Source organism: Balaenoptera ricei, chromosome 1 (assembly GCF_028023285.1).
Source record: "Balaenoptera ricei isolate mBalRic1 chromosome 1, mBalRic1.hap2, whole genome shotgun sequence".
NCBI lineage: Eukaryota > Metazoa > Chordata > Mammalia > Artiodactyla > Balaenopteridae > Balaenoptera > Balaenoptera ricei.
The window spans coordinates 113,197,266-113,214,974 of record NC_082639.1 but is presented as its reverse complement, the minus strand read 5'-3'; the positions used below and the strand labels follow the sequence as shown (position 1 = coordinate 113,214,974).

Here is a 17,709-nt window from a genome sequence, read left to right as displayed (position 1 = left end):
TAACAGTGTTTGGACTCATAGGGAGACCCAAAGGAGTGAAGGAGCAAGATGTGTACATCTGTGATTATCGGCTTGACAAGTCAGCACACCTGTTTTACAAGATCCACCGGAACCGCTATCCCGTCTGCACCAAACCCTATGCCTTTGATCACTTCCCCAAGAAGCTCACTCCTAAAAGAGATTTCTCAGTAAGTCCCCTTCCTCTCTTCACTGTACGTGTCAGGACAATCTAGTTCATGCATGGAATTCACAGAGTGAGAATTTTCAAGTGGCTCTCTGCTTCTTCATCCTGTTTCCATCCCAAACTGGTAAACTCCCTCTCTATTTGGTATGTTTGAGCAGCAAAAATGCATTTATTCTGCATTTCCTGGCATGGGCTGTGCCTCAGGGAATTGTTGTTATACTTCAGTTAGGTTTTCCTCTTTTTTCTCTCTCACCTCTTTACAGTCTTTGCCCTTGAGCCTCATATCATAGTTTTTTGTTATGTTTTTCACACCCATAATTTTCAGAAACAAAAAGAATATCAATAACATTGAGAAACCTTTGGTGAAAATAATTCATTGCTTTTTCTTTTTTATACCTGGATTTAAAATATAAGACACTATCATTATATAAAATTTGAAAAGTACAGAAGCATTAAGAAGAAAAAATTATTATCTTACTACATAGAAAATAACCACTGTTAACATTTTTATTTTCAGCCCTTTTCCTATGTGTTATTTTTTCTTTCAAATTGTGAACATATTCCTTCAGTTACATTGTGCCGTTTGTCATCATTTCATAAAGGTTTTGGTTATCCATGTATTTGCTATAATGAAACCCTGGACTAAATTCCTCATCCATGAGTCTTTTTTCAGTGGGCCTGTCGGAATTCAGAGCTGTCATCCTGGAATGCTTAGAAATAGTCTTAACCAGAAAGCAAACCTTTATGTTCCTATTTTTCCTAGTATTATTTTTAGATTTCTCTAAATCATATTTATTTTATATTCTTTCTGCTCACCACCAAGCCCTGCCTCTCATCTAGAATTCTTTGATCTTGCTTGCTCAGTCAGCAGCTCACTGATCAGCTTTGAAACCCCAACCTTAACTTCTTAAAAGCTGGGATGGGACAAAAAGAATTTTGAGCCTATCCCTTCTACTATCATTCTAGGCTTACAAAATGCTAAAAACCAGTGTGGCCTACAGATGATTAGAACTAAACTTCTGACCTTAACACAGTCACCCAACTTAATAAAGGTTTTAGCCCAATAGCCCAGTTATTTTCTTTCTTTATCTCCTTACCTCCCCACCTCCCAACCTCCCAACCTCCCTTATCCTGAGTTTGCCCCAGATCATCTGTATCAGCTTTGCCAGCTTCTGCAGTACACTTACCACTTCCATTTCTTCTCTGCAGCCTCATTATGTCCCAGACAACTACAAGAGGAACGGAGGGCGGTGAGTCCCATGGGGGATGTAAGGAGCCTAAGGGATTAACCAATAACTTGAATGGAGCAAGAGAACGATCACCTACCCACTCAGCCGCACACCTAGGATTGGGGAGTCTCTGACAAAGTAGACCAATATAGTGCCAACAGTAATATAGAAGAACTAGACTTCAGTAGTTGTGGTCTCGTTATGGAGCCTTAGTTGGGGCAGGGAGGGAGATTTGTAAGATTAGAGATAGAGAAAGGGAAGGATTTGGAACAGAACTCCAGACAGATTTGGAAAAATCTTTTTTAGGTTTCTGCAAGTTTTCCCTATTACCCCAAGGTGTATCAGCTCTTAGGACTTCTGTCAAGGAACAGAAGTAGCTAGAAGTGCACGGTTTTAACTGAGCAGTTTGGGCTCATAGTTTTTATTTGTGCTATTTTGTACACAGAGGTGTATTCTTAGAGAAAGTACCGAAGGCTTTTCTTCAATTTCCTTTTCTGTTGAATGGTAGCGTAACAATTACTTTACCTACATCAATAGCTTACCATAAGGAAATCAACTATATTTCAATATTAGAAAAATAAAATACCAGATAATAGATGTGAGAAGAAATTTAGGAAAAGTAAAAACTCTATTTAAATGCTCATTTTAGTTGGACTATTGGTATCACAAGGTTGTGCCATACTTCTGTGTACTCATGAAGCAGTCAGAGCTAGCTAAGCGTTTTACCAGCTCTGGTCTGTTTTGTGGATTCCTGAAGGAAAGAAGAAAAATTGAATTTTGTAAATAGAAATTAAATTTCAGAGAAAGGTAGTGGTTTTTTTCAAAAAATAATAAAGTGAAGACCATAGCCAAGTTTCTTACCTCTTGACCCAAGGCTCTAACAGCTAGACTGCAGGATCTCAAGCCATCTCGAGGTCTTTTCCCTTCATTCCCCTTCCATCCCCAAGTGCCCTGCTTAGCCTTCCTCTCTAAATTCACATATCTTTCTGGCAGATCATCCTGGAAGTCTGAGCGCTCAAAGCCACCCCTGAAAGACCTGGGCCAGGAGGATGATGCTCTGCCCTTGATTGAAGAGGTTCTGGCCAGTCAGGAGCAAGCAGCCAATGAGATGCCCAGCCTGGAGGAGCCAGAACGGGAGGGGGCCACTGCTGAAGTCAGTGAGGGTGAAAAAAAAACAGAGGAAAGTAGGCAAGAACCCCAAGCAGCTTGTACCCCTGAGGAACGACGGCATAATCAACGGGAACGACTCAACCAGATCTTGCTCAATCTCCTTGAAAAAATCCCTGGGAAAAATGGTAAGGAGAATCAGGCTCATATCTAGGGTTTAAGATAAATGGGAAATCAGCAGAGAGGGAATGAGAAAGAGCAACTTCTAATTACTTGCTTAGAATGGAAAATATTCTTTAAAAATGGTACAGTTCTGGGACTTGCCTGGTGGTCCAGTGGGTAATCCTCCATGCTCCCAATACAGGGGGCGTCGGTTCAGTCCCTGGTCGGGGAACTAGATCCCACATGGATGCCACAACTAAGACCCGGCACAGCCAAAATAAATAAATTTAAAAAAAAAAAAAGAACAGTTCTTGGGAATTCCCTGGCCATCCAGTGGTTAGGGCTCAGCGCTTCCACTGCAGGGGGCATGGGTTCGATCCCTGGTCGGGGAACTAAAATCCCACATGCTGCGCAGCACGGCCAAAAAAATGATAAAGTTCTTTCATGGGCCCGTGTTTAGTTATATCTTGGGAATGAAACTGGGAGGTGAGAGGATCTCCTCCCTGGAGAACAGCTTATTTCATTTGGGGCTGGAGGAAGGCCTAAATTGCTTATAGGTCAGAAGCGGAACCATTGAATTCCTGTGATCTCCTGAGAACTCAAATCTGGAATAAGGAGTGGGAAGGTAGTATTTGATGAGCCTCCTTGGTTCTGTTTTCAGCCATCGATGTGACCTACTTGCTGGAGGAAGGATCAGGCAGGAAACTTCGAAGGCGTACTTTGTTTATCCCAGAAAACAACTTTCGGAAGTGAACCTCAAAGAATGAGAACCTCAAGCATCTGGGATCCAGTGGAGCTAACAGTCCTGCCTCCTGTTCTCTGAGTGTAGACAGGGGTGGGAAGGGTCCGTCCAGCAAGGGGAATGGGGCCATGTCATTGACGTTAGGTACTTAGTAAACCTTGGAGCTAGTGGAGAGGAAGAGGAAGGGGATCTGTCTAAACAGTTCAGTTTTACTTGTTTTCCTCTCCATTGCTTCACCCTGAGGGTTAATAATGTAGGGTGGAGGGCAGAGCACATTGGGGATGACCAGAATCTTTTGGTACTTTACAGCACTTGCCCCTCCCCACAGCTTGGGTTTTTCTGTGTCATCCTCTGATCCTGCAGGCACTGCTAAGAAGCTGCTTCCTATACCCAGGTATAACTCAAACTCCAAAGGGATAGGGCCAGGATCCCCACCCCTACCCTGTCTGTTCTCTATAGGCTCCAAGAGCTACCTGAGACGTAAAACAGAAACAGTAGCTGGGCCTTGTTCCAAATCCCTGACTAGGAAAAGTTTCTCTCTCCTCTTTTCCCCAACCAGGTCAAAGTAAAATGTGAGTTGACAACTCAAAGCACTTGTAACTGCTGCCCCTCTCCCTACCTCTACTCCCCCAAATGGAATCATGGAATAGGGAAGGCCCCCATGGGGTCAGAAGGGCACAGTACTTATTGTAACTATTTTTGTTTTAACCTTCATAACCTGCCGAACATATTTTTTTCTAATGAGAAGCCCAGGCCCCCGCCAGCACACGTGCTGTTTATGCGCTATGGTTCTTGTGTGTCTGCTGTGCTGTGCGAATGGAGATTCATTTCAAAGAAAAATCATTTTAAAACCTACATAAAAATGAACTCTAACCACCCCCCAACAAGTCACTACATAAACTGTTGAGCAGTATTCACCTATTAGAGTATTTGTTGTGAGTATAGATTATCAATTGAAAACACTACTTCTTGTTTTACTTGTACAGTTTTCAATGTCCATCTCTTAAAGAGACAGTGTATTCTCCCCACCCCTAGTTCCATCTTTCCTCCACCTTCCTGATGACTTCATCTTCAGGAGGGATATCCAGGGTGTCACCTTCCTTCCCATTCTCTTGACCAGAAGTTACCAGATAATACTGTCTCTTTAAAAATAAAATTTAAAAAGCTTTGCTTTGTTGTCTTTTCAGACAGACATATGCATATACGTTTTAGGTGTTCTTATAAGAGAAAAGATGGTTTTTAAATGTGCCAAGTTGTGTGTGTATATATATATGTATGTATATATATATATATATATATATCTGCTGCGTGATTAGTAAGCAATACAATAGTTAAACATTTTCCCATTACTTTTTTCTAATATTGGACCAATGCTGTCCTAATTGTACATTTCCTCTTACGATGACGACGCTCTGACTTGTTTAGGTAGAAACATTGACCACCTTCCATTCCATTGAATCTTTCTTTTTCTCCTTTCTGTGTCAATCTTGAGAAAAAAAACAAAAAAAACAAAAGAGACAGGGGATGCCAAAGATCCCCTTGAGCAGAGAAAAAGCAGAATAAATATTTTATTAAAGAAAAAAGAGAATTAAGAAAATAGTTTGGAGTATTTTCTTACTGTAGAGAAGCACTGTACATTACTAAGAGACCTGGGTATAAGATACTCACGTGTGGAGCTGGGAAAATCGCATGTCCAAGCCCGTTTGAGTGGTTTCTTTTGGTTTTCATTGCAGGGAGCCGGGTGGGAGGGAGGTGGGAATAGGGGCACTTTGGGGGTCTCCTTTTAGTCAAAGCAGGAAAATGACAAGAAAGAGATTAAAAGTCAATATTTCCTTTAATAGTGTTAAACACTAAAATTTTAAAAAAGACTAAAAAAGAAAAAAAAACTTTGTAAAATGCGAGAACAGAAGCAAAAGACACTACGCTCTGTCATTTTATCTTTCTTTTGTTGAAAGACTAAAAACTGAAATGTTTTTTAGACAATCAAATGTTAGGTAAGTGCAAAAACTTGTTTTTTCTTACTGGTGTAGAAATTAATGCCTTTTTTTATTTTTCGGTTGTTTTATAATAACGAATAAAAAGAACCCCCTAGCTGCCAGGCGGGTTTTGGTGTTTGAAATGCGGGGCAAAGCACTACATCACTGCAAATAGATACAGAGTTAGTCTGCATGTCTGTAGGCTGTGTGATTGCGGAAAATATAAATGCTGCTAATATATTTCCTTTTTACAAAAGCATATCTAAATAGATGATTGTTTTGATGTTAATCTTTGTAAATTATGTATTACCAATTTTAACATTGGATGTAATTGCATAAAAAGCTTGCATCTCAATCCTTGAAAGTCTAGTATTAAATGGAAAAAACTTTTCCTAACTACAGAGTGGTGAGCTTGCTATTTTTTTCCTCTTTCCTATCCTCCATTTGTCTTTCAGGATCTTCTCCATCGTGTTTCCAAAGAGATCTGTTTAAAACCACATCATCATTATCCTGGGCCCCACGTGGGCACGCTAACTGCTGTTGACTATCGGATAAAGCCATTTCCTCAATATTAAAATCTTTTTGGTCTGGGCCCAGCCTAGCCAATCAGCATAATAATCTTCTACACCTCTACCCCTTGTAACACATAGACATCATAAGTTTATGCTACATTTTCTAGGCCACTATGTTAGACCGTTTCCACTGTAAGCAATTTACATGTATTCATTTATTTAGTCTTCACAACAGCCTTTTTGGTTGGTACCAAAACCAAATTTTATAGATGAGGAAACTGAAGCAACAGAGAGGTTAAGTAACTCACCCAAGATCTTGTAGCTAGTTAATCCTCATAATAGCCCTGTGTAGTTACTATACCCATTTTTGTAGAAGCAAAAACTGAAGCTCTGGAAGGTTAAGTATAACTTGCCAGAGATCACCTAGTAACTAGTGTTGGAGCCAGAACTCCAAAATCTTTATGTTCATCTGCAAATAGGAAAGTGTCAGAAATAGCCAAAGCATGATCCTACTAAGGAAGATAAAACCATTCCTGCCAACAACCGAAAGACCTAACAAAATCTTGCCCCAGACAGGAGTCAGACATTTAGGCTTTGAGTCAGCTAGAATATAGTTGCACAGAAGCATCAAGACAGTTGACTGCAAGAGCTCAATCTCCACTCCTACAACAACTTGGGGTTCATCCCACTATTACCCAATAGTCTATTCATGGCTGCAAAAACAATACATTAGTAGTTAAGTTTTTTTAATCTTTAATTTTTTTAACCTTTAATATCCCTTTAATACCTACTTAGAGCTGTTCTATTCTAGATAATATGTAATGATAATAGTACAAAACTAATTTCATATCAATGTTTGTCCTATCTCAAGATGTCCTGCAAGGAGGTCCCCTGTTCTGTTACTTGAGAACCGTTAGGCTCCAACTGCCAATATCACCGTATCTCACTGATGCTGACAGTATTGTTCTAGAACCCCTCCCACTTTTGAGGATTACCCACTATAAAACCAGGCACATAGGGATAGGAGTCAGGAAAAGGAGAGGGCAGGTTGAATCACAGGAAATGAAAGCTCTATATCAGTAAAGGATTTCTGAAACTTTAGAATCATGCCCCCCCACAAAGATTACTCTGTAGATCTCACTTTAAGAAATATTGGTCCCAAAGTCATCTTTTATATCTACTCTTTTATAAATTAAAACTTCTTTTGCAGTAGTAATTTGCAATTGAAGAAGCATCATAAACTTGAGTACTCCCGCTCTTAAGAATATTAACTATGAATTCCCAGAGGCTCTCAGAATCCAGTTTGAAAAACATCACCCTAGAAAACACCTGAAATGCAAACTGAGGTCCAAACTGAGAGGGCCGCCAAACACAAAAAGCAAAATTAAAGCAAGGAGCAGATGAATAACATAAATTAGCCAGGAATGGGGAGCATTAAATCTTAGAAAATGGCAAAAGTATGAGACATCTGATTCTAACCAACCCTGCCCCTGAGTATTTCCAAAGCTTCGGATCTAAGATTTTTATTTCCTCAAGTCCTTTCTCCTAACACCAGCCCATTGTGCTCTTAACCAAGTTCCCAAAGATGAAGGAAAACTTAAAATTTCTTTCCTCCGTTTCACCTCATAGTTCTCAGCTTCTCCCTAACTTTCCTGTTGCCTGGTTATAATTATAGCTTTCTATTCTTCTAACCTTTTAGTGATTCTCCTCTAGGCAATCATTTACAGTGATTTCCAGCCCCATCCTCCAAGCTCTAGAGCATTTAGCTATTCTCATGTCAAAAGCCTGAAACTCATTAACTCCTAACAAAGTAATAGATGTCAAGTTATTATGCTTCCTAAAATTATAGCACCACAGAATGGTGATATTAAATAGAAAAAAATGTGTCCCTTCTTAAAACCTTTTAATCCTTCCCATCACCTCAGATAGGAATCTGATAAGTACAATTTAATGGACTAAGTCTTCCCAACTCTCCCATATCTCCTCAGGCTCTTACCATATCAGTCTCACCAAGCAAAGCAATCAAGTCTCAGGCTAGAGAGGCACTTCCTGCAAGTCAGGCACCAATCGGGGGCTACTTCACCATTCCTAAGGGAACAGAAAGAACTGGACCTGGGCTAGGAAGGAAGCATCTCCTTTGGGCTCCCCATAACATGGCCTCCCCCCTCCCCCCTAGCCTATGTCCTGAAACCGACAGTGACAGACACGTTCAACTCCCACTCTTTATTGGGACAAAGGAAGAAGAAGGCAGACCAACACCACAGGCCCACCCGCCAGGGGTGTCCAGACTTCAGCACCTAGTACAGCATGAGTATATCATAAATACAGGCAACATGGGATGGGTGAAGTGAGGAAAGGTTCCATATACAGGAAGAAGCCGAGCGGCCCTTCTAGTCTTGGAAACTGAGGCATATACTATACTGGCACAGTCCACTTACAGATGAAGAAGATAGAGGGGGTCTAGATTTCCATTTTGCAGATAGGGAGCTATTCCCTTCTGCAGATTGGAAAGAGGAAAGAGATTGCATGGAGGGAAATGCCTTTTTATACATTTGGAAGAAGAGCAGATTTCACCTTATAGATGGGTATGGGAGGGAAGGAGGAAAGTTTATTTTACATGTTAGCAGAAATGGATGTGGGAGGAAAGTGTCATTTTGCAGACAGGGAAAGTACTTCGGGGATGATCAGTTTACATGGGGGAGTGTTCACAGGCCATTCCATTCCCAGGTGACAGGAGGGAGAGAGGTGCAGGAAAGGAAAAGGTCCTAGGCCTAGAGAACAAGAGAGGTGTACCCCACAGGCACCAGCCCCTCCACTCCATCCTTCCCACAGCGGAGCCAGTCCTCATCCACAGTGGCGATGACACGCAGCACTTCCCCATGCCGGAAGCTCAGCTGGTCAGGTCCTGCAGCATTGTGGTCACAGAGAGCTCGAACTGCCCTGTGAGGAGCCAGAGGGAGATGCTGGGATGAAGTGAGGCAGGGGTGCCCAGCTGTCCCCAGCCTCACCTTCCCACTGTATGGTATGTCCCTGTTGGTTCAGCTCAGTAAACATCAGTTGGGCTCTGGAAGAGACATGGGGACCATCTATCAACATGTTGATTCTATTTGGGCCCCCAGCCCTCTCCTGAGCTCCAAACCCACTCTTTAGCTGCTTATTTGACGCAATTTGCACTTCTCTGGTGCTTCAAATTCAACATATGCAAACTAAATGACTCATCTTAACCCTCCAAACCCGTCCCCTTGTGTCCCCCATAGTGGTAAATGGCATCACCTTCCACCCAGTTGCTCCTGGCAAAAACCAGGCTGTCTCAGTCTTTACATCCAATCGATCACCAAAACCTGTTTGGTGTTTGTATCTCCCACCACTCCATTTATCTTTCTTTTCAACCCCACTGCCATTGTCCTCATTTAGGCCTCTATACTTTTTCTCTGGACCACTGGCATATGATCTAACTGGTGTGCCTGAATCTTGACAACCCTCTCCAGCTCCATTCTCCAAACAGCAGAGAGCTGTTTAAGTCTAAAACTTAAAACAAGCAAGCCTATCATCACCAGGCTTAAGACCCTTCAATGGCTCCCACTGCCTTGGAGTGATGTCCAGGTTTCTTAGCTGGCCTACTGAAGCCATCAACCTCCCTAACACCGCTGCCAGCATCCTCCACTCCAGCCACAACTACTCATGTACTCATAGTTCCTCACTTACCACACCTGGGCTTCTCCACCTTTGCATCCTGTTCCTTCAGATGCACACCCCACACCATCACTAGGCCTTCTCTGAGTCCCCAGACCTGGGGAAGAAGCCCTGTCTCTATGGCTCCATGGGACTCAGTCTTCCTTTCCTAGAGTCTTACCCACACAGAATTGTAAATGCTCATTTATTCACTGGTATCCCCACTGGAATACAAGCTCCTTGTGGGCAGGGACTCCAACAGGTTTTCCTTTGCATTCCCTCCCCCAGCATAATGCTAAGCACATAGTAAGTACTTGAAAAGTACTTGAATGGAAAATCAAGAAGCCTAATTCAATGGATTGAGAGAACCGAAGCCAGACCCTAAAGTCAACGCAGCCCCTCGTACCAAATTAGAAGACCCCACTAAAGAGAAGAACAGTGCCACAGTGGACACACGTGTGCGTTCGTATACACATACAGTAATAAAAGTTACCACTAACTGGGCACCTTCTGTGTGCCAAATGCTTTTATATTGAATAAAATCACGTTTAGTCTTCAGGACAACCATAACAAAAGTATAAATTATCCTCTTTTAACAGAGAAAGAAACTAAGGTTCAGAGAAATTAGTGTCTCACCAATAATAAATAGCAAAGATGCAACGCAAACCAAGCACTGCCTGACTTTACAGCCCAAGGCCGTTTACACCGCCTCCCATCCACTCTGTGAAGACAGAGAAACACATAGGTATAACACGCACACCGCTTTCTCCCCGACCCTCCTTACCTGTGGGTCTGCGCTGTGCTGGGTGCCGAGACCTCAAGTTCCTTAGGAGAAGAGGGAGTCTCGGGAGGTGCCCCCCGCTTCACCAGAGCCAACACACTCACTGTCGGGGGCAGCCAGCTGGATGGTCTCCTGGAGGAAAGGATGCAGGGTCACAGAGGTCACCCCACCTCCATAAAAAGAACCCAAGTACCCAGGACTTTGGAGGGAGGAAGAGGCTGAGGGACGCAACTGTGGTTCAAAAGAGGTCAGGAGTTGGTCACTGCTGACGGCAGAGTGGCAGTTGTGGGACAGTTACCTTTAGGGTGACTAGGGAGGTGACAACGAACGTCTACAACACCAAAAAACACAAAGGGACCTATGGAACCAGGAGGCTTAGATCCAGAGGGTCACTAGAGAGTACCTGAAGCCATTAAAGAGCTACCAATGGTCAAAACCTAGAGCAGGAGTTGGCAATTTTTTTTTTTTTCTAAAGGGCCAGAAAGTATTCTTGGCTTTGAGGGCCAGGAGGCAAAATGGACAATATTATGCAGGTATTTACATAACTGTTAAAACTTAATGACTTAAGAATATAACCATTTTTATTTCAGGGCTATAGAAAAGCCAGACTGTCAACCTCTGACCTAAAGGATCCCTACCGAGTTTCAAATTGGGGTGACTGAGGGAGTTCCCTGGCGGTCCAGTGGTTAGGACTCGGCACTTTCACTGCTGGGGCCCGGGTTCTCAATCCCTGGTCCAAGAACTAAGATCCCACAACCCGCGTGGCGCGGCCAAAAAAAAAAAACAAATTGGGGTGACTGAGGGCTCTGAGAGGAGGTCAGAGGTCATGGAGAGGACCAGGGACCCCATTACCTGGACTTTGGGGCTCCACTCTCAGTTTCTGTGAGGCCCGCAGGCACTCCAAACAGTCTCCCCAGCCATACGCCTCTGCCTGGTGCAGCTTCCTCTGCGGGCAGGGACCTCTCCTGTGTGACCTCAGTTGCAGTCCTGTGATGCCTCGATCCCCACCGGGGAAGAGGGAAGCCCTCGGTGCCGCCAGAGGCGTAGACCCGGGAAGCCTGGGTCAGCTGCTCCCACCAACTACCTGGGGTAGGAGGGCTTGAGGAGGCTGAAGGGCCTGGAGGGGTCTCCCCAGAAGCCCCCCGGAGGCTCTGGGCCAGCCGACCCCCCCAGTGCAGCATGGCTTGCACAGTCTGCTGCAGGGCTGGAGGCGAGCCTGGGGGGTCAGGGGCCTGAGGCAGGCCCAGGGGCAGGTGGTGGTGGTGCTCAAAAAGCAGGTCCAGGTGGAAGGTGAGCACCGACAACGGCTGCAGCAGGAGCAGCAGCTCCGTGGACAAGGAGGGGCAGCCGCCCCAGGCCAGGGAGAAGAAGCCGGTGGGCAGGTACAGGAGGGACAGCAGGCCTGGGAAAGAACAGGTTAACATCAGCCCCTGCTCTGGGCCTAGTCCAGAGCATCAGCCCACCAATCAGCAAACATCCTCCCAGGCCTCTTCCTATGCTGGGCACTGGGGCAGAGAGAGGGGGACACGGAGGGGTGCAGAGCTGCCACATCCCCGCCTGTGTGGAACCATGGCCTAGAGAGGGAGACGCACGTAGAACGTGTGGTGACAAATATATAACGAAAAGGAGGACTTGAGAGCCATGGGAGCAAAATGGGCGGGCGGGGTGGGGAGTGGGGGCGAGTAAGCCTAGTCTGAGGTGGGGGTGGAGCCTCGCTGAAGAAGGACCCAAAGGATAAATGAAAGTTAATGAGGAGGCAGGAGGGGCAGGAAGCCCTATTCTAGGTGGAGGGACAGTAAAAATAGGGCCCTGGGGCAGAAAGAACAGGAAAGGAAGACTGTCACAGGACCAGGGAAAGCCCCAGACCTGAAGGCAGCGAGCAGAAGAAGGCAGAGGCCAGATAACCAAGACTTTGGAGGTTACAGTGAGGATTTGGGTCGTTCCTCCTATGGACAATAAGACTCCTTGAAAGAGTTTTAAGCAGGAGAGTAGTAAGATCTGGCACCACGGGGAACCAACAGAAGAGATCCCTTCCCCCACCGGCCCCAGCCTAGCACCCCCATCCTCTCCCATCTGAGCCTCTGACCTGCATCTTCCTGGAGACTGGAAAACCACAGCTCCAACTGCTTAGTGCTGGGGGAGAGAGGAGGGAACAGAAGTTCAAGGAGGTGGAGGACTCCAGCCCCCTGTGGGTGGAGGATGGGAGATGAGATTGGAAGAGGGAAGGCCTTCTCTGGGGACATGGGGCACCCACCATGTGTCCCACCCATGACACTCCTGTCGTCCCCAGGCCGTGGGAGGGATGCCAGAAAGAAGGCCACTCACTTGAGGAGGCCCAGGATGAAGGCGTGGAAGCGGCTACGGCTGCTTCTTAGCAGGGCTAGACGGCTCACCTGGCCATACAGGGTTGCCAGGGAACGGGCGCTGGAGCCTGAGGACACAGGGCGCAGTCAGCCAGGCCCAGTCCCTGCCCCCGCCCGCCCAGCCCCACACTCTCCCCCCTTCACCTGGCTTCACAGACGCCTCCACCACGCTCCAGGGGCTGCTCCGGCGCTGCCCAGTGATGAGGTCTTTCCGGAAAGGCTTCAGCCCGTCGGCCACCAGGGCATGAAGGGCCGGACAAAGGGTGGTCAGCACGAGGTGCCCCACATCTGGGCTCAGACGGCTATCCCCCAACTGGGCCTGGAGGCAGTGCAATGGGCATGGGTCCAGAGATACCTCCAGCCTTCTCCCCGCCGACTGTTCCTGCGCCTCAGAGCTACATTCACCTCCTCAACCCCAACGCCCTTCCCACAGGCACCTTCACCTTCTGCACTAAGTTCCGGGCGGCCCCGAAGTGTGAGATGATTTTATCCACTGAAGCGCTGACGGCTATCAGGAGACCTGGGTTGGGGGCCAGGGAAAGGAAGAAGCGTCAAAGCCCCCCGTCTCTCCCTAGGCAAACCCCAAGGGACTTGGAGAGCCCGGTTTACACAATTTGACCCTGAGAGAGGAAGGCCTAAGCGAGGGGAAGTTGATTCCCAAGCCAAGGGTCAAAAGTCAGGGTGTCCTACCTTTTTTCTGCTCCTGCAGCTGGCCAGTCCCACTCTGGGCTTCTGCCATCCACAGTCGCTGGTCCCGGGGGACGCCGGTGAACGACCAGGAACTACGGACTGGGGTAAGGGAAGAAGAAGGCAGTGACACTTACCAGGGGTTACCACAAGGACTCCAGGCTTCCGCACAGGTCACCTCCTGCGGGTCTGCAGCATTCCTGCCCTTGAAGTCTTGGGAAAGGGAGCACAGGGCTGGGTGGAGCATAGGGCAGCTCAACCCGGGCTCCCAGAGTGAAATCCTACACCTATCTCAGCACTGACCTCCTGCTCCCCACTTCCCGGTTCCTATTTCCCTTCCTCACGGCCCAGCTCCCACCTCCTCGATCCCGGAAGTCCCGACGTGGGGCAGCCGCGCTCACCTCCCGCCTGCCAGGCTGGGGCCTGTAAGGCGGGAGATGACAGGCCGAGGGAAGGGAGGGGCAGCCTTGTGCCCGCCGCCCGGGGCCCTCGTCAGGTCCGCAGGGACCCAAGGAGCACGTGGGGAGCCTGGACCAATGGAAAGACAGACAGACGGGAAAGGGAGGAGAGACAGGGGGAGAGGAGACCCAAGGATTGGGAGGCTGGAAGGCGCCGGAAAGGGGAAACCGGGGTCCTGCGCCAGCATCTCGGAGGAGGGCGCCCGCTGCAGCCCACGTGGGGCTGGCCCCATGGAGAAGGAGTGACCAGAACCCCTTCGGCCAATGAGCTCAGCGAACTTCACCCTCTACCCTTCCCGAACAAGGTGGGGATCAGGCTCGAACTGCACTGGCCAGGGAATTCCACAGAGGGTGTGACCCAAGGTCCTTACCAATGGACTTGCTGGGACCCCCTTAAACGCATGGAAGCCTGCTAAGCCCGTATCCACTATGCCCGGGCCTCGAGGGAGAGTGGCCGGGCCACGCAGCCGGGAAAGCAGCAACCTTCGCCCAGCACAGGGAGCCAGCAGGGCCAGACTCCGCAGTACCAATGAACTTAGAATCCGCCCAGGTTGAAGGGCAGGACCCAGACGGGTAACCCCGGAAAAAAACTAAAAAATCGGTCTGGGCGAGGATGGGTGGGGCTTTGGAGTGGGCGGGGCAGCCCCGCCTGAGGCGTGGCCCGCGGGGCTGGCCCGGGTCCGTCTTACGTAGCCTGGGAGGAGGCGGTGGGCTCCTGGTCCAGCGAGGGGCCTTCGGCGGACGAGGTGGCCGTGGCAGCGGGGGGGCGGGTACCTGGCGGAGTGGGGAAGCCGCGGCGGGGAAGGTGCTACTTCTGGGAAAGAGCGGGGACAGCAGCAGTGCCAGTTCAGGGCTGGCCAGGAAAGGCAGGTCCCCCCTAGCCGGAGGCGAATAGGCCCCCACCGGGGACAGGCGGACAGGCAGCAGCTGCTCCTCTGGGGGACTCGGCGCCCCCAGTAGCCGCAGCCCAGCGCCGGGCCAGCCGGCCAGAGGCGCCAGGAGCAGAGACCCAGCTGCGGCCGCGCCCCCACCCTCCAACAGGGGGCGCCCGTCAGCCGAGAACCGGAAAACCAGAGGCCGAGGGAGCAGGAGGGGACCGGCTGCAGGCGGGATTGGCGGGGCAGGTGCGGAGGGGAAGGAGGCCAGCGGGATGGGCAGCCAGGCAAGGAGGGGCGGGAGAAAGAGGGAGCAAAGAGTTAGTCCCGTAACCCAAGGACCCACCCAGTTTCCCTTTCCCTGAGCGCTCCCTGGTAGAAGGGGACGGGAAGGATGGGTGACACAGAATGGAGGGGAGACAGGGGGTCGGGTTGGAAGCTTTGGAGGTGTGGGCGAGGCCAAAGCCCAGCCCTCCTCTCGCTACCTCCTGTGGCCTCTTACCCTCAACGCCGGCCTGCGGGCCTGGCTCCTCCGGCTCCTTTGCGGCTGGGGCCTCCTCACCAGCAGCTGGGCTCCCCGCCCTGCCCTCTTCGGGCTGCCCCTCTACTATGGGCTGCAGCCCAGGTCGGTTCTTCTTCCTCCGGGGAGGGACGGGTGGAGGTGTGGGCCGGGGCGGGACCAAGGCCCAGCCAGCTGGGGGGTCTCGGGGCGGGACTGGCGGGGGCGGGGCCCGGCTTCGGGACCTGAGTTCCTTGAAGGTGGTGACTTCCCGGGGAGGCGCCGGGGAGCCACCGAGCGACCCCGTGGGGGGCAGCTCGGTGTCTGGCGAGAAGACGATGAGCCAGTCACTGCGGTCTTTCTTGGCCTGCGGCACGAGGGGCAGCCCTGGGCCCCGCTTGCGCTTCTGGGCCAGCTCGTGGAAGGATGTGATTGTCCGATGGGGCACCGGCTCCTTGATGACGTCACTTCTCCATCCCCCATCAGTTTTCCCTGCATCTGTTTTGGAGCCAGTATCAGTTATTCCTGTATTGGTCTTCCAACCGGAGTCGAATTTTCCAGGTTCAGTTTTCCAGCTAGAATTAGAATTCCCATTTACTTTCCAATCAGAGTTATTGTTCTCAGTGATTTTCCAGCCAGCTTCAGTTTCCTCTTTGTCAATTTTCCAAATGGGGTTGATTTTCCAACTGGGTTCGGTTTTCCCAGCATCGATTTTCCCATCATAAGCCTCTAGGAGGTCAGAGGTAGGGAGGTCCTGCTCCTCAGCCTCATCCTCTTCCTCTAGTCCTGGGGAAGGCAGGTCCTGGCAGGTGGTCAGGGCATTGCGGTTGGAGTCCAGGCCAGGGCCAGGTGGAGAGGAAGCTTCAGAGCAGGAATCAGGAGAGCAACAAAAGCTGTCTGGGGAGCAGGCGCCTGGAGCTGCAGAAGGCAGTGGGGAGCCTTGCTCCAGAGGAATGATGCTGGGCTGAGGGTGGACATCCTCATTGCCAGGGAGGTCCCTGGAGTAGACCGAGATGGGGGACTCATCAGGGCTAAGATCTGAGCAGGAGCTGAGAGAGGAGGAGCAAGCTGGGTCCGAGGGAGAGGCAACCCCCTCTTCGTCCTGTGCTGGGTCCTGCCGGTTTTCTAGGCCTGGCCCATGCTCCTGGCAACATCGGCAGGGAACGGCTGGGCTGTTGGAATTGGCGTCCACCAAGGTCCCGCTGCAGGGGCCCTGGCTCTCCTTGCCCCCAGTGTCCCCTGGGGGAGGGGATGTGCTCAAGGGCCCCTCCCGAAGCTCCGGACGGCGGGACAAGTGCAGGCCCAGAGAGACATGCTGGAGGTGGATGTGGTTGAGGTTGCAGAGTAAAGCCCTCTGAGGGGACAGCATGGTGCCAGCGGCGACGGGGTGGCCTCGAGAATGAGGAGGAGCAGGCCTCTCACATCCACCTACCTGGCAACCGCAGCTGCAGCCCTAGAAGACAGGGATGGTGAAACCCAGCCAGTGAGGGAGCGGGCCGCGGGAAGGACACGGAGGTGACTGACGGCTGGGGCAGGCCTGGAAAGGCGCCTTGGACAATATTTAAATGAGATGCAAATAGACATCGACTGGCCATTAGTTTCCGCTGCAGTGTTTGCAGGTGGAGTCGAATGTAACCCCCCGGGAATGGGGCGGGGAGGGTCAGAGCATGCGGCTGCGCTCTCGATCTCCTTGGAGGTGCGGGGGCTTGTAAAAGAATGGGGCCCAGAATGGACTCCGGGTCCTCTCTGCTGCAATCTGGCCCTGCTCCCCAGCCTGCCCCTCACTCCCAAGGGAAGGGGTCAAGGGACGCCCCGCCCAGATGCTCTGAATTTGGGTGGTGGGGAGGCTCGTCTGGCTGGTTGATGCAAGAAAGGGGCGGGCGTGGGGGAAAGGACGGAGCAGCCGTCATCATGTCAACTCCGCCTGGCAGGCCAGCCGGCACAGACCCCGAGCTCCGGCCTCCAGCCACGGTGCACGTTCACCCTGCTTCGAAAACCAGCGCGTCTATCCATTCCCTCCGCAGTTGTCTCTATCATCCAGCTACCACCCCACCCCTTCTCTATTCATTTTTTACCGCTAACCTCTCTTGCCCCACCCCGCGTGCCCAATCCGTCCATCCACACCCACAGGACGAGCCATCCTCACCAGGGTCCTCCTGCAACCGCTCCAGCGTCTGCTCCTTCGCAGCTCGGGTCCCCGCCCGGCCCGCACAGACTGGAGGGGAGGGGGGCTGGGACAACCGGCCGCCAGCGCTGCGCAGCCGCGCCCCTTCACGCATGGGCGTGGCGTGACTCAGACCCAGCCCCCAGCGCTTGACGTCTTGCCTGTGTCACCCACCCAGGCCCGGCTCAATGGCTTTTGATGCGTCCTAAGCTTTCACTCCCAAGAGGGTCCTGAAGCCAAGGCCCGAGGTCCTCGCTTCCATGCAGCTGCCCCCGACCCTGACCATTCTGGACAGAGC

General features: G+C 50.1%; 3 protein-coding genes across 18 annotated transcripts in view; 2 read left to right on the top strand and 1 right to left on the bottom strand.

The window, feature by feature from the left end:
- ASH1L (ASH1 like histone lysine methyltransferase) overlaps nt 1-5,774 on the top strand; it is a 210,619-nt gene extending 204,845 nt beyond the window's left edge. For all 6 annotated transcript variants that reach the window (XM_059933231.1, XM_059933223.1, XM_059933240.1 and 3 more), the window contains 4 exons: nt 22-188; nt 1,394-1,434; nt 2,407-2,708; nt 3,344-5,774. In XM_059933231.1, the coding sequence (XP_059789214.1) occupies nt 22-188; nt 1,394-1,434; nt 2,407-2,708; nt 3,344-3,435 (602 nt within the window). In that variant the 3' untranslated portion in view covers nt 3,436-5,774. The remainder of the gene's footprint in view (nt 1-21; nt 189-1,393; nt 1,435-2,406; nt 2,709-3,343) is intronic.
- Nucleotides 5,775-8,120: 2,346 nt separating this feature from the next.
- On the bottom strand, nt 8,121-17,523 carry RUSC1 (RUN and SH3 domain containing 1). 11 transcript variants are annotated; one of them, XM_059933255.1, is made up of 11 exons: nt 17,394-17,523; nt 15,251-16,700; nt 14,563-14,973; nt 13,419-13,517; nt 13,166-13,248; nt 12,873-13,047; nt 12,691-12,796; nt 12,452-12,498; nt 11,218-11,767; nt 10,369-10,497; nt 8,121-8,852 (listed from the first exon to the last, which is right to left on the bottom strand). In XM_059933255.1, exons 2-11 carry the CDS (start codon nt 16,614-16,616, stop codon nt 8,684-8,686), a joined length of 3,135 nt encoding a protein of 1,044 aa, XP_059789238.1. In that variant the 5' UTR covers nt 16,617-16,700; nt 17,394-17,523; the 3' UTR covers nt 8,121-8,683. The 11 variants fall into 11 exon arrangements, with proteins under 11 accessions (XP_059789238.1, XP_059789247.1, XP_059789258.1 ...); XM_059933264.1 differs by having other exon boundaries at nt 13,172-13,248; nt 17,394-17,521; XM_059933275.1 differs by lacking the exon at nt 14,563-14,973 and having other exon boundaries at nt 17,394-17,515.
- LOC132365275 (putative uncharacterized protein RUSC1-AS1) lies at nt 16,893-17,564 on the top strand. Its single transcript, XM_059922005.1, is given in 4 exon segments — nt 16,893-16,983; nt 16,986-17,323; nt 17,419-17,496; nt 17,499-17,564. Coding segments are annotated over 4 exon segments (573 nt in total).
- The last annotated feature ends 145 nt before the right edge of the window (nt 17,565-17,709 follow it).